Source organism: Chlorocebus sabaeus, chromosome 21 (assembly GCF_047675955.1).
Source record: "Chlorocebus sabaeus isolate Y175 chromosome 21, mChlSab1.0.hap1, whole genome shotgun sequence".
NCBI classification, from domain to species: Eukaryota; Metazoa; Chordata; class Mammalia; order Primates; family Cercopithecidae; genus Chlorocebus; species Chlorocebus sabaeus.
Window position 1 is genome coordinate 72,503,646 of NC_132924.1, and position 15,338 is coordinate 72,518,983.

The window sequence follows — 15,338 nt, forward strand, 5'->3', positions numbered from 1 at the left end:
GAGTATCTAATAATTAGCAGTAGGAGTGAAGAAGCACAGTTAACCTTTTCTTTACTTGCTTACCTAATGAGTTTGTTGTAAAGATTAGATGAAGTAAAGTCCTAGCAGAGAGTTATAACTTGATGTAGCTTACCTTTCATAAGCCAGTACAACTCTCTGGGTCCTAGATTGTCTGGACCATAAACCGGTTTTGACAATTAATGCTACCTGTTGAATACCTAAAAGCTCAACACTCGAGTCACTCCCTACAACACCAACCGATGTGCTATTGTCCCAAAAATGATCACTCTAAAAAGTTATCTTGTTTATATATCTGTTCTTTAACATTTCAAGCCTTTGCACTTGCTAGTCTCTTTGCCTAAAGTGCTCTGCCCCTGAATCTGCAAGAAACATCTCCTTCTTATCATTAAGCTCCGAAATCAAATGCATATCCTCATGGAGGTGTAACCATCTTATCTACTTACCATCCATGCTTATCCCTGTCGCTATACACCCTGCAGCATGCTAATAATTGTTTAACAGCAGGGTTTCTGGGGCAGTAAAGCAATGGAGGGCTCGCTGATTTGTAGCTCTTGATTTTTCTGGTGCAAATAACCCCACCATGGCCAATTTCAGTTAACCAAGGTGATGTCACTAAACGCAGAGTTGAAGAGAAATGCAGATAAACAGCTCTCACTAATTAAGCCAGGGTGAGCCATAGTCACTGCAATATTGATACATCACACTGCTTTCCTTTTTTTAAGAAAAAATTATCAATATATGAGATTGCCTTGCTTCTGTATTAGTTTTCTCTTTTTGTTTCTGTTTCTGTCTCATATGCCCCTGAGCTCCCGGATGCTAGGGGCCACGTCTATTTATAGCTGTATCTCCAGTGCTTATCATAGTGACTAGCACAGAGTAAGAATGCAGGGAATTTTTGCTGAATGAGTAAAGGCACTATGCCAAGCACTGTATGTACACAATCTTTATACTTACACAGTAGCATCACGAGCTGAGTATTGCTATCCATACTCAGGATAAGCAATCTTGGTTATCCTGAGGCTAACTGGATAGCCTCAAAAACTGGAGGCTAAACTGAGATAAAAGATTTCCCCTAAGGTCTTTCACAGAAGTGCTAGAGGTGGAATTAAAATGCATATCTTTCTGTCTTCAAAGACCACACTCCTTACACTATATGGCACTAGTTAGTTGTTAGATAAATTGGGGTGAAAATCATTCTTTTTCTGTAGAGTGTTATTTTCAGTGTTGTTGATTTATAATCTCTTTCAGAGAGAAGGTGGAGGGAGGATAAAATGACAGCCTTTTGGGGAAATATATTTTAAGTTGGAGGGTCCTGTGGTCCTTTATAAGTCAGTGCTTCTAAAAGCAGGGTACAAGACGACTGTCAAACACATAAACCCTCAGAAAATCATGGTCATTTTCTGAGGCATCTATTTTACTCTGAACCAAGTAATATAAACAATCAAACTTTTGAAACAATTATGAATGTGATGGTTAATACTATCAACTTAATTGGATTGAAGGATACAAAGTATTGATCCTGGGTGTGTCTGTGAGGGTGTTACCAAAGGAGATTAACATTTGAGTCAGTGGGCTGGGAAAGGCAGACCCACCCTTAATCAGGGTGGGCACAAGCTAACCGGCTGCCAGTGCGGCTAGAATATAGGCAAGCAAAAAAATGCAAAAAGATAGACTGGCCTAGCCTCCCAGCCTACATCTTTCTCCTGCGTCAGCGCCCCTCAGCTGGTACCGCCACCACATCAGCCGCCCTCCCAGAGATAGAAAGATGTAGGCTGGGAGGCTAGGCCAGCCTCTCTTTTCCCATTTTTCTGCTTGCTTATATTCTAACTGTGCTGGCAGCCGGTTAGCTTGTGCCCATCCAGATTAAGGGTGGGTCAGCCTTTCCCAGCTCACTTACTCAAATGTTCGTCTCCTTTGGCAACACCCTCACAGACACACCCAGGATCAATACCTTGTATCCTTCAATCCAGTCAAGTTGGCACTCAGTATTAATCATCACAGAGTAGAATATAACATTTGCAGTAACGTTTAAAATAAAATATTAATTTTAAAATACATTTTTTTCTTACAATAGGACTCTTCAGTTTAGACCTCCAGACCCCCTTTGGTACATAGTCATTTTCCTCTGTCCTTTTGTAGTTTTGTGGTTTATCTTGTGAAGCACTATCTTAAGTCATATACGAAGGTGAGCTATTTTGCTTTCACATATTATTGATCCTTATGAAGCAATGAGGAGGGTTTTGCTAACTCTCTATTACAGTAGCAATGCTAAAATGTAAGGTGTTTGTGAACTGGATTGTGAAACCCAGCTAGAAATTATTTTGATATAATATTCTCTTGGCTGGGAATGGTGGCTCACACCTGTAATCCTAGCACTTTGAGAGGCCAAGGCAGGTGGATCACTTGAGGTCAGGAGTTCACACCAGCCTGGCCAACATGGTGAAACCCCATCTCTACTAAAAATACAAACATTAGCCGGGCATGGTGGCACGCCCCGGTAATCCCAGCTCTGCAGGAGGCTGAGGCAGGAGAATCACTTGAATTCAAAAGGCGGCAGTTGCAGTGAGCCAAGATCACGCCACTGCACTCCAGCCTGGGTGACAGAGCAAGACTCTGTCTCAAAAAAGGAGAAAAAAAAAAAGAACATTCTCTTTACTGTGCAACTACCACCTCTTTGCTGTATACTAAAACAGGTTTCAAGATTTTTTGTTTTCTTAAGAGAGTTTGATTTTCCTCTAATTCAAGACAACGTTATTAAAGGCATTTTCAATGAGGAAGAGGTTAGAAGATACAGTACTTGCTTACTCCAATGCAAGGAATTTTTCTAAAAACAAGTCTTTATTTAAACAATACAATTTGGAAATATTTAAATTTTGTTACAAAATATTTTAAAATATTTTTTTCTTGAGGAGCTATTTAAAATTATTTAAATACAGTTTTAAGTTTAGCTAGAGCAATTAAGATAGATTAATCCTTTAATCAATTCTCACCGTTAAATAGCTTTTCTTTCAAGTGCTACATAGGATAGTCCAAAAGTGCACAGGGTTTTGGAGTGTACAATTCTGTAGTATTTCAAAATAAGATGCATAAAAGTAATGTACCTTCCAACTTTATTTCAGCAAGTAGCCAGGTATTAAAATATATTACATTAGCATTGATTTGTATTCACATAGCATAAGACATCTTATGACTATTTAAAACCAAAGGCTCAATTTACATATTAAATTAGAGAACTCTAAACTTTTACATAGGAACACCAAAATGAAAAATTATCTCTGCCAATGTACTGGAACATAATTGTGTATCATCTAATTCAATGGCAATTACTGTAGAGTTCTTATCAAACCAGAACTGCAGCTGTCAAACTGATAAATTATCTTTATAGATATTAATATACTATGTAAGTGGAAAATGCAGAGCAAATGTAAGCCCTCCTATTGTTACAGAATAATTCCTCAGAACAAATAACTTAGACACGTATTTACAGGGATTTAGCAAACAATTACAGAGAAAAAACATTCTCCCTAATTTTTCCATGATGGAAAAACAGAATTGAAAGGACCTGAAACTATATGGGAGCTAAGGAAAAAGGGTTAACAACTATTACAATACAGAACTTTAGATTTCATAAATTACCATAACTGTTTATAAGAATGTTTGAGCAGATCTATGATATAAAAGAAACTACAGTTTTCCTGAGATATGATGTTGAATTGTGTATATTGTGGTTATTTGTGTGGCATATGCATCATCTCAGATTACAAGTGAATCTGGCTGTCCACACAGCAGCTACATTTCAATTTGGCTTTGCTAGTCTTTATAAGATCTCATAGAGCAATAACTCATATATACTATATATTTGTTTCAGGCATGTTTATGATTAGTATTACCAAAATAATAAGTTATAAAATATGATGTCTAATTGATTCTAGTGACAGAACTTATTTTAATGGCTTTATGAATTACATTATTAAATAATCAGAGAATTATTTGAAGTTTCAAATGCACACACACACATTTAGTAGAAAGTATATAATGGTATTAATGATTCTGATGATTTGGAGACCTTGGCTCCCTTACAGTTATAAATCCTTTTGATTCTGAATTTTAATCGTGAGGATTTAAGAGATTTAGTAAGACGTCTGTGCACATCCTTCCTGTCTGCAAGTATCTACCCTTCTCTATTTTCAAGATAAGGGAAAGATTGGTTAGACCATTTGCTATGGGTGTGTAGTGAAGACACAGATCCACCTGGTCTCATATGTAACCATGATGAGAAATTATAACAACTGTGATAGAGACTAACATCTTGAATAAATCCCATTCAATAGAATACCTTAAATAAATTCCTACTCAGATTGGTTTTTATTTTTATGTAATCAAATACATAGTAGAGAATGTCAGAAAGTGATTTTTCAAAGATAAGTACATGCTTATAGGATAAGCAAAGACATCTAACAAATTAGATGCAGTAGCGTTGTTGATTTTTAGCTACTCTAGATTACATACTAATTTTACAAGAATTATAAGGGACAGATTATATTATAATCTATTCTGATATGAAATGTGAATAATCTCATGTGATCCAATATTTACCCAACTGTTTAACATAAACCATAAACCTCAAAGCTTTGCCAACCGCTTACTAAAACTATAAAACACAAATGTTTAGTCAACTGTTTAATATAAAGCCATAAAAATCTGATGGTTTGCCCTGTATTAATGCCTTGGGCAATTTAACAAATAATCAGTATTCAACTGTCACTTAAAAGCCTAGCCTATCAATTTTCAGCTACATCATAAATTTTAGTTATTTAAATTTTTTTAACTTTAAGGATCTAGAACTAGATGTACCATATGACCCAGCCATCACATTACTGGGTATATACCCAAAGGATTATAAATTATGCTGCTATAAAGACACATGCACACGTATGTTTATTGCAGCACTATTCACAATAGCAAAGACTTGGAATCAACCCAAATGTCCATCAGTGACAGATTGGATTAAGAAAATGTGGCACATATACACCATGGAATACTATGCAGCCATAAAAAAGGATGAGTTTGTGTCCTTTGTAGGGACATGGATGCAGCTGGAAACCATCATTCTTAGCAAACTATCACAAGAACAGAAAACCAAACACCGCATGTTCTCACTCATAGGTGGAAACTGAACAATGAGATCACTTGGACTCGGGAAGGGGAACATCACACACCGGGGCCTATCATGGGGCGGGGGAGGGGGGAGGGATTGCATTGGGAGTTATACCTGATGTAAATGACGAGTTGATGGGTGCAGCACACCAACATGGCACAAGTATACATATGTAACAAACCTGCACGTTGTGCACATGTACCCTACAACTTAAAGTATAATAATAATAAATAAATTTAAAAAAAATAAATAAATAAATAAAATAAAATAAAATAAAAAAAAAGAATTCCAACCAATGTCAGACTTAATAACAAAATACATATTATCCCTCCTTAAAAAAACTAAATTAAAAAGACCAAAAAACCCCACACAAAATCCCAAATGAGGACTGTAAGTTCCATGTAACATCATGGTAGTTAAGATTTATTATTTTATTCAGGCAGTTGAGAGTATTCAAGCATGTCCATTTCCCTCATTAATAATCTACTGTATTTGACCAATCCAAAACTCCAGGCAGCAAATATACATGTTTTTTCTGATTTTAATTTTGTCTCTCACAGAATGGTCACAATGAAGCTTTTTGTTTTGTTTTGATGTTTATACATAAGGGAGACTATTTCTTCAGCCAAAAAATATAAGCAATTACTTCACTTTGGGGATCTTCAAAATGTTTTCATAGGTAGTAATACTTTACAATTCCATAAAATAAGGACTAAATTAAAATTCAGGGGAAAAGCTAAAACTGAAGAGAGAAGTATGAAAAATAAATGACTACAATATTAGCAAAACAAAATGTCACTATTCTTAGAGCTAACATAGTGTCCAAGAGAATCAATACAAAAACAAAACTCCGGCTATTGGTCTGATTTGCTAATGAGCATTTCAGTTCAATAATAGCAGATGGCATTAGAGAAACGATCAACGCTCCCTGGACCTATGTCTCCTACGTCAATCTGCACACACACAAAAATATCATAAAATGAGAAGATTATATGCATTCAACCTAAGATAGACTTTCCATTTTATCTATATGAACAAAATACTAAGACTGAGCAATCTTTGTCCTCTCTTCCTTGGGAGAAAGCTAAGCCAATTAAAACATGTTTATTAGAAGCTGCGTGATATGCAGAAAGAGCACTAGGCTAAGGGTCATAGTGTACCAGTTCTATCCTTTACTAATTGTGAGTTTAGGAACAAACCACCTTAGCCTTTCAAAGGCCAGTTTCTTCACTTTGGTAAAGAAATGGGTGAATACTATTTTCCCTTCAAAGAATTGTTATGAGAAACAGAAAGCCATGGATTAGAATTTATTTTTCAGGGAGAGCACACAATTCCAATATGACTTTTATTCTACCGTAAGTTATTTTTCCCGCAATTGTTACTTATCACAGTTGTACGTATTTATCAGAAGAGGAGAATTGCTACCTCTTACACCTGTTAACACATCATTAGTAGGCTGCAAAGAAGCTGACTCATCAGAGAAAATTAAGGCATAGCCAATGAGTTTGCTGTTACTCTGATTTGCATCTCAGATGCTTCAGATGTTTCAGATTTGGGGAAAAACCATTTGAGGACATTATGTTGTAGAAAACAAATATGTAGGAAGTATATGAGGTTCCTTTTTCTTCCTCCTCCTGGGTAGTTTATGTCCCCCATAGAACCCACAAGTTAGAGTTCCCATATCTTAATAATTCCTACTATTATTTTTGTCATTAACCCCGCACACACCAAAAACAAAACAAAACTATTAACATGAGAGAAATAAGATGATTTTGCTCTGAGATAAAATATTTGGTCACTATGCAGGAAATCTGAGCACTTACAAAGTCACCTTAAAGAGAGGAGTTTCTCAGACTTTTAAGATGTAAATATAATCTGAATATATAATCTAATTGAAAATGTGACTAAAAGAATACAAATATCAATTGGAATGAAACAGAAAGGCATAATTGGGCATAAAAGCAGGGAAAGGGAGACTACAAACAAAGGTTGACAAGACTAATGCAAGTTCTGCTTAGTGGAGAAAACTTACCAAAGGCATCCTAGAATTCAATTCCTACAGCACTGCCATCACTGCTGTGGAAACAGCACATTGGGCTCCCTTAGCACAAACATTCCATGACTCTTTGTCCTGGCTCCATGACTGGTTTGTCATTAAGCAAGGGAAAGGGAGATTTTTCCCCTGAGGTGGGGATTAGAGTGAAAGAGATTAGGACTATGGAAATCCTTGCGAGTTAAAAAGTCCATGGGTGGGGTTAAGAAGGGTAGTTTCACTTTGAAAAGCCCACCAGGAGTTTAAACCTAGTAATGGATACTCTACCCTCAGGTCCCCCAAATCCGTAAGTTAATCATCATTGTTCAATCACAGCGTCACATTTCTTTGCCAAAAAATGATCCACAATATATTCATATATGACCAAATGGAGCATATATGTACTACATCTGAAACACATTAGGTGATTATCTTCATTAAAAGAAAAGAACGAAATCTCCCAGAGGAAGGGAGTTTAAATTTTTTGCCCAGTGACCTGTTTGACAACATAGAACTACTGCCCGGCCTGGGAGAAGGATAGATTGCACAGTGAAGATAATTTCCGTCCACTAGTGAGGGTTCGAGCGCTAACTGCAGGCACTAGTACTAGTTGTGCACCTCTGTTCTAAGTAAATAGACTTATATTTAGCAAGTTAACAACCTTCACAGCATAGCTGTCATAGCCACAGAACCTATTGAACCTATCATGGTGCCACATACATAGCAGCCTCAACAAATATTAGTTGAAATATAATTCTTAGGCAATTTGCTTAAGGGCTCCTCTGAAAAAACAAGAACGCTAAATGTACCTCCTTGTAAGTTCCTGAAGAGGTTTAAATGAGTTAACTGCTGTAAGGTGCTTATATGCCCGACAAATAGTAAACTCTTATTAGGTGTGTTAAATTAAGATTAATCCGTTACAACTGGTGATGTGGAACATGAACGTCATGATCTCAACGATTTCTATTTCCACCACATTTTATAGTTTAAATATAATTTATACTTTAAAAGTAATTTCAACAAAGAAATAAATAAAACTCCAGTTTATGAAGTCTGAAAAAAAACTAAGGCATTTTTTGGATTAACAAAACAGTTGATGAACAATTTAAATGTCTGAATGCATATTTATCATCCTTGTTTCTGTAAGAATGTCATTTAATTTTTTAACATTAAATGCATTGGTCAATTTTCACATAATGTAACTGTAAAGTCAAAATTTGGTCCCCTTCCTCCATTTATTTTGCAAGCCTGAAACTGCAATTTGGTAATTAGTAGCACATACAATATTCTTTATAAACACCAAATTTAAATTTCCACACTATTAACTATTGAATGCTTAACCATTATCTTCAATATTGTGAGAAACTTCCCTTTTAGTCTACTGCTTAATGGAGTGATTTTGCATTGGTACATTATTTGGGGAATATTAGTTCTATATATCTTTACTGGGTTCATATATGAAATATGAAGTATAATATATTGTACTTCTGATTATTTTCAATAAGCAGATCGGTTGACATTTATTACTCCAAGTATAACTATTACCCTCGAAGTCTGTACAACTTGGATGCTTTTTGGTACTTAACACCTTGAGTTTAAACTATTATGATAGCCCCATAATTTATTTCTTTGCTTCTTATCTCTTCCTCATTAAGTCCAACTTCTGGACTCAGATCAAAGTGATCTAACACAACAACAAACAGACAAAAAATGTCAATTCCCTATCTGAAAATCACCCATAGTCCTCTATGGTCTGTAATATTAAATCTTCATTTCTCATGTAACATGAAAGGACCAGTAAATCCACTGCTGGCTGATCAGGTGAGGCTCACTCCTGAAGTCCTTTTCTCTTGCTGTTTCCTCTGCCACTTTTGCCTGTAACATTGTTTGCTCCAGATATCCAGTTGGCTTAACCCCTCATCTCCTTAGGTTTTTACACTTCTGTCATCTTCTACAGTTTCTGATCACTCCATTTCAAATGACAACCCACCCCCTACACTTCTTATATGGATATCTGAAGTCTATTTTCATATGGATATTTCCTATTAAGTCTATTTTCAGATATTCATGTAGGATATGAATCCACATCAGATATCCTATATAGATATTTGAAATCTATTTTGAAACATACACACCAATCACTATTACCACCACCACCAGTTTAAAAGCTTAAGGCTGAATCCTTGGTGCCTGGCATATAATAAGTGCTTAGTAATTATTTGTTGAATAAAAGATGAATAAGTGGATAAATGGATAATTATTAGACCATATAGCTCAGTGTTTTTACCTTATTCTTTATGTTCCCAAAACTATAAATAACTTGCTTGCCCCAAGCATGCTATGTTCTCTCATGCCTTGGTAACTTATACATATTTATAAAAAACATGTGTAAGTTATTAAGGCATGAGAGAACATAGCATGTTTGCTGTGTTTCCTGCCTGTCTATTCAGTTAACATGGAATCTATTCATTTATTTAGCAAATATTTTTTGCGTGCCTGTTATGTGTTGGGCATGGTGCCAGGAACTAGGAATACAGCAGTTACTAATACAGATAATGTTCCTGACCTCATGAGGCTGTTATTCTACTATGGGGATGATAGATACTGATGATTACCATAAAGGAAAGAAAGTGATGCTATAGAAGGTAAATGGAGGATTGAGAGAGGTGCAATTTACATGGACGCTCCAGGAGGCTTCTTTGTGGAGGAGATACTGATGCTAAGACTTCATAGTTGAGAAAAAAAGCAGGCATGGAAGGAAGAAAGAAATCTTTGTCACAGGAAAAGGAAAGAGACTGTGTGTGAAAGCCCTGAGGCAGCAAACATTAAACAGTTCCTTTGATATAAACCTAACTTTTTGCTGCCTAGCTCCTAGTTTTTAAAATTGAGTCCTCTGTCCACAATGATCTCTCACCAAAATACACAAGTAGAGGAAGGGCTGAGTTTTCAAACACTTTCTCTAAGAGTCATGATCCCTCAGGCTAACTTAAGTCTTCCTGTATGCTCACATTTTACCTTGTACATTAGAATATTTTTACATAATATTATAGTAACTTATTTGTTTTTTTCTCTACAAGACAGAACGTTCTTTGAAGATACAGACCATATCTTTTCATCTTTGTGCTAGTAGACCTAGCACAGTGTCTAGTACATAGAATGCAAAGAATAACTGTCTGAGTAAACAAATGAATGTAGAAAGATGTAAGAAAATAGGCAAGAATCATAGCATCAAAACTACAGTAACTTCCAATCTTCTTGCAGTTTCTTTTCATTCAAGAGAATATGTCTAAACTTTGATCAAAATCTTCTATGGCTAATGTATGTTTTACTAAAACTCGAAACTCTTTTAAATTTCCCAGTTTCCCAAAGTCAGTGTGTAAATCATTTTACTCTAGTTTGCACGGAACACTTTTAAAAAACTGTTTTTTCTCTGTGGTCCTTGAGCAGCCATTTGACCAAATACGTTTTATTTTTTAATCAATAAAAGTCAAAGGAATACCTTTTGAATATATGGGATCACCCATTTATACCTCTAAATGTTAATCTCAATGCACATTTTGGAGGATATTTGTAAGATTTATTATTCATTTGATGTTTTCTTAAAGGATGTTTGATGTAGGTGGACAGAGATCTGAGAGAAAGAAGTGGATTCACTGCTTTGAAGGAGTTACATGCATTATATTTTGTGCTGCACTTAGTGCCTATGACATGGTCCTCGTGGAAGATGAAGAAGTGGTAAGTCTAAAAGAAAAACAAAGCCAGGGGTAAAAGTAATCTTTGTGCTTTTCAGTAGTACTATCACATTGCCCAACTCCTGAAGGTTTGCCAAAGATTTATGTTAGTTATACATCCTTGTTCACGATGCTCAACATTCACATTTTGCAAATAATAATCCTACCCATTCTCATTTCTGATACCTAACAGAATAGAATGCATGAAAGTCTTCACCTGTTCAACAGTATCTGTAATCACAAGTATTTTTCAACAACCTCCATTGTCCTGTTCCTCAACAAAAAAGATATCTTTCAAGAAAAGGTAACCAAGGTGCATCTTAGTATCTGCTTTCCAGAATATACTGGTAAGATTCTTTTCTTTTAGTTTCATAGTAATATATTTTTGTATAAACATATATTTCCTATCTGGATCTTGGCATTTAACACTTATGAGGATGAAGCTTATGATCATTTTTGAGTCATCTTTATGATCCAAACTGGAAAAAAAAAAACATCTTACAATAAAGAAGAACCCTCTCTACATTGTCTACATTAAAGTAAAACCCTAATAAAATAAACTGGAAGGGGTTAGATGGACCAGGTTGCTACTCTATAGAATTTATCAAATGACATTGGAATCTGAATTGTCTTCAAAATTATAACAGGAATGCAAATCTTATTCCAAATTGACATTTTTGATGTATTTCCTACTGAAACCTTGTAATGCTATAGTAAATTTCAGAGGCCCTTCAATGTCTGAGTTGTTTCTAGAGATATAGCATGAATGAATTTGAGAATGAATAATGACATCTTCATTTTTTTCTGGTTTTCTTGGATCCTGGAATTTTAGTGCTAATCCTGTTAGTCAGCGATTGTAAATGTGAAATCCCACAGAACGGCTGTTTCTCCTTCAGAAAGAGTTTTTTTCTTTTTTTGTAAATAGTTGGATGTTCCATTGGTAATAAAATTACATTAAAAAAATTTATTTTTTTGAGATGGAGTCTCGCTTTGTCGCTTAGGCTGTAGCCTTTGCCTCCTGGGTTCAAATGATTCTCCTGCTTCAGCCTCCCGAGTAGCTGGGACCACTGGTGCACGCCACCACGCCCAGTTAATTTTCATATTTTCAGTAGTGATGAGGTTTCACCATGTTTGCCAAGGCTGGTCTCGAACTCTTGACCTCAAGTGATCTGTCCACCTTGGCCTACCAAAGTGCTGGGATTACAGGTGTGAACCATTGCACCTAGCCATTTTTATGATTTAAACAAAATACAAATCCAGTTTTACCACTTAGGTATGTAAGACTGCCCAGATGTTACTAGGAGCATGGCAGTCTGTCAAAACAAATACTTATATTGGTCAATCTACAATGAGGGCTTATATCTTTTTTCTATAATTATAAATATTTATAATATATCATACATTTATCATGTGATTAAATATATTTTTCATATTACAAATAATCAAATACATTGAATATTACTAATTAATATAAACTCGTAATTAAAGGTTTTATATTATATAATATAATAGGACTTATTTCTTAGAGCAGTTTCTAGTTTATAGAGAAATGAAATGTTTCAACAGAAAGTATGAAGAGTTCCCACATACTTTCTTTCTCATCCCCTCCTACAGTGTCTCTATTTAGAGAACTGCTTTGGTGTGGTACCATTTGTTAAAATTGATGAATTATATTGATGAATTGATATTAACACATTTTACATTATTAACTAAAGTCCACTTTTTTTTTTTTTTTTTTCTTGAGACAGAGTCTTACTCTGTCGCCCAGGTTGGAGTACAGTGGTGCGATCTCAGCTCCCTGCTACATCTGCCTCCTGGGCTCAAGCTATTCTTCTGCCTCAGCCTCCCAACTAGCTGAGACTACAGGCGCCCACCATCATGCCTGGCTAATTTTTGTATTTTTAGTAGAGACGGGATTTCACCATGTTGACCAGACTGGTCTTGAACTCCTGACCTCACATGATCCACCCACCCTCCCAAAGTGTTAGGATTACAGGTGTGAGCCACCGTGCCCGACCAAGTCCATCATTTAATTAGGGTTCACTCTTTTTGTCACACAGTTCTGTGTGTTTTGCCAAATGCAGGTCATGTATCCAGCATTACAGTATTATACAGAACAGCTTCACTGCCTTAAAAATTCCCTGTGTTCCCCCATTCATGGCTCCTCCCTCCTCACACTCCTGGCAATCACTGATCTTTTTATTGTTTCTATCCTTTTGCCTTTTCCAGAATGGAATATAACTGGAATCATATAACATGTAGCATTTTCTTACTGTTTTTTTTCACTTAGCAATATGCATTTAAGTTTCCTCCATGTCTTTTTATGGATTGATATCTAATCTTTTTTATTTCTAAATTAATATTCTGTTCCTTAAATGAACCACAGTTTATCCTTTCAGCTACAGAAGGACATCTTGGTTCCTCCCAATTTTTGGCAATTATGGAAAAAGATGCTATAAACATCCCTGTGCAGGCTTCTGTGTAGACATAAGTTTCTAGGTAAATGCCTAAAAGTGTGATTGCTGGATTGCATGGTAAGACTATGTTTAGCTTTGTAAGAAACTGCCAAATTGCCTTTCAAAGTGACTGCACTATTTTGCATTTCCACAAGCAATTAACTCCTATAACTCCATGCACTTACCAGCATTTGGTATTGCCAGTGTTTTGGATTTTAGCCATGTTATACGGCTTCAAAGCTTGTCCCTCATGGAATTTTGCTTCCAGTTACAATAAAGTAGGAAACAAAGATTTATTTCTTTAGAAAGTTTTTATGCTACTGCTCTATCCTGTGTCAAGTCCCCATAAAGCATATTCTGTTATAAAGCCCATCAACAGGTCATTTTTAGTTGTCCTGTATTTTTTAGCCTACTTGTTTTATGTCTGCCTTTTCTCAACTGATTCATTGTACATCCTGCTATTGGACTAAAGTTTCTCAAGCAGAGCCTTCATCATACTACTGCTATATAACACATCAGTCAAGAGTACCTCTATAGCCTTTTATATCTCATCCTAACTCCTGTTTTGTTAGTAGCATAGTCTATAATGTATCCTGTAACATCTATTCTACTTGATTTCCTACAATTCCTCTACAAAAATCTTTCATTTCTATCAAAGTAGATTCTTCAAAGCTCAATCTGTTTCCTGACCCTACCCTCAAATCTAGCGGTACAATTCTCACTTTCACTTTTTTGCTTGCACTTACTTTTCTCTTCTCTGTTGTAGGTACCTCTCAAAGTCCAGCTCAAATACCATCTCCTTCTGTACCCTAGTCATCTACCTTTTCCATTCGTTTTCTCTTTTAGTGTGTATAAAAACACCCACACCCATACCCACAAACACACACACAGTATTTGATGTATATGTAAGTTTGTATCACTCACTTTGTTTTAGAAGTATTTTGGGATTTTTCCTGTATTGTGAGCTTTTTTGATGTAAAGTTTACGTTTTAGCCACCGGGAGCTCCCAATGGGGTGAGCATAGTTCCCAGCACCCTGATAATTGAAACTTGCCTTTATGATTTTGCAATACTTAGTATACCAAAGTAAAATCCTAAAACTTACTGATATTATTTATAGCCTATTCTTTGTAACATACGATTAATCTTTACCTCTTTAAATATTTTGTTTAACAAGGGCCAAATACATTTGAAGATGCAGGAAACTACATCAAGAACCAGTTTCTAGACCTGAATTTAAAAAAAGAAGATAAGGAAATTTATTCCCACATGACCTGTGCTACTGATACCCAAAATGTCAAGTTTGTGTTTGATGCAGTTACAGATATAATAATCAAAGAGAATCTAAAAGACTGTGGGCTTTTCTAATCAACCATTTTCTCTTCCACTCTTGCTCATGTATGCTTTTCAAAATATAAAAGAAAAGGTGCTGTGTGATGTGTTTAGTTTGAATAGACAGTAACTTATTTAGACATATAACTTGCATTGTAAAGCAAAAAGTTTTCCCACAAAAAGGTTTATGTATTATCATCTGTATCTGGATAAGTTTAAATTTCTTTGGAACATGGGGAATGGGAGGGCCTTCAAAGTCCTTATATCTAAAAACTGATATGTTTTGGTAACTGTAAGAGTACATATCAATGACACTGAATTTTCTTGGAAATAAACTTCTACATGTGGACTATTTTTACTCATAGAATAATGAAGAAATATGGAATAATATTATTTCCATTGGCCAGATTTTGAGAGGCATTCATTTTTGTTGATAATGTAACCATGCCAGTACTGTAGAGATTTTTTTCTTTTAAGATACAGGGTCTCCTTGTGTTGCCCAGACTGGAGTACAGTGCCACAATCATAGCTCACTATGGCTTCTAACTCCTCGGCTCAAGCGATCCTCTCACCACAACCTCCTGAGTAACTAGATCTACAGGTGCATGT

General features: G+C 35.6%; 1 protein-coding gene across 1 annotated transcript in view; it reads left to right on the plus strand.

Moving 5' to 3' along the window:
• The window catches only part of GNAT3 (G protein subunit alpha transducin 3), a 57,232-nt gene extending 42,431 nt beyond the window's left edge, over nt 1–14,801 (plus strand). Inside the window, exons 6-8 of the mRNA XM_007982373.3 lie at nt 10,817–10,946; nt 11,136–11,289; nt 14,575–14,801. Of these exons, the coding sequence (XP_007980564.1) occupies nt 10,817–10,946; nt 11,136–11,289; nt 14,575–14,765 (475 nt within the window). The 3' untranslated portion in view covers nt 14,766–14,801. The remainder of the gene's footprint in view (nt 1–10,816; nt 10,947–11,135; nt 11,290–14,574) is intronic.
• Nucleotides 14,802–15,338: the final 537 nt, after the last annotated feature.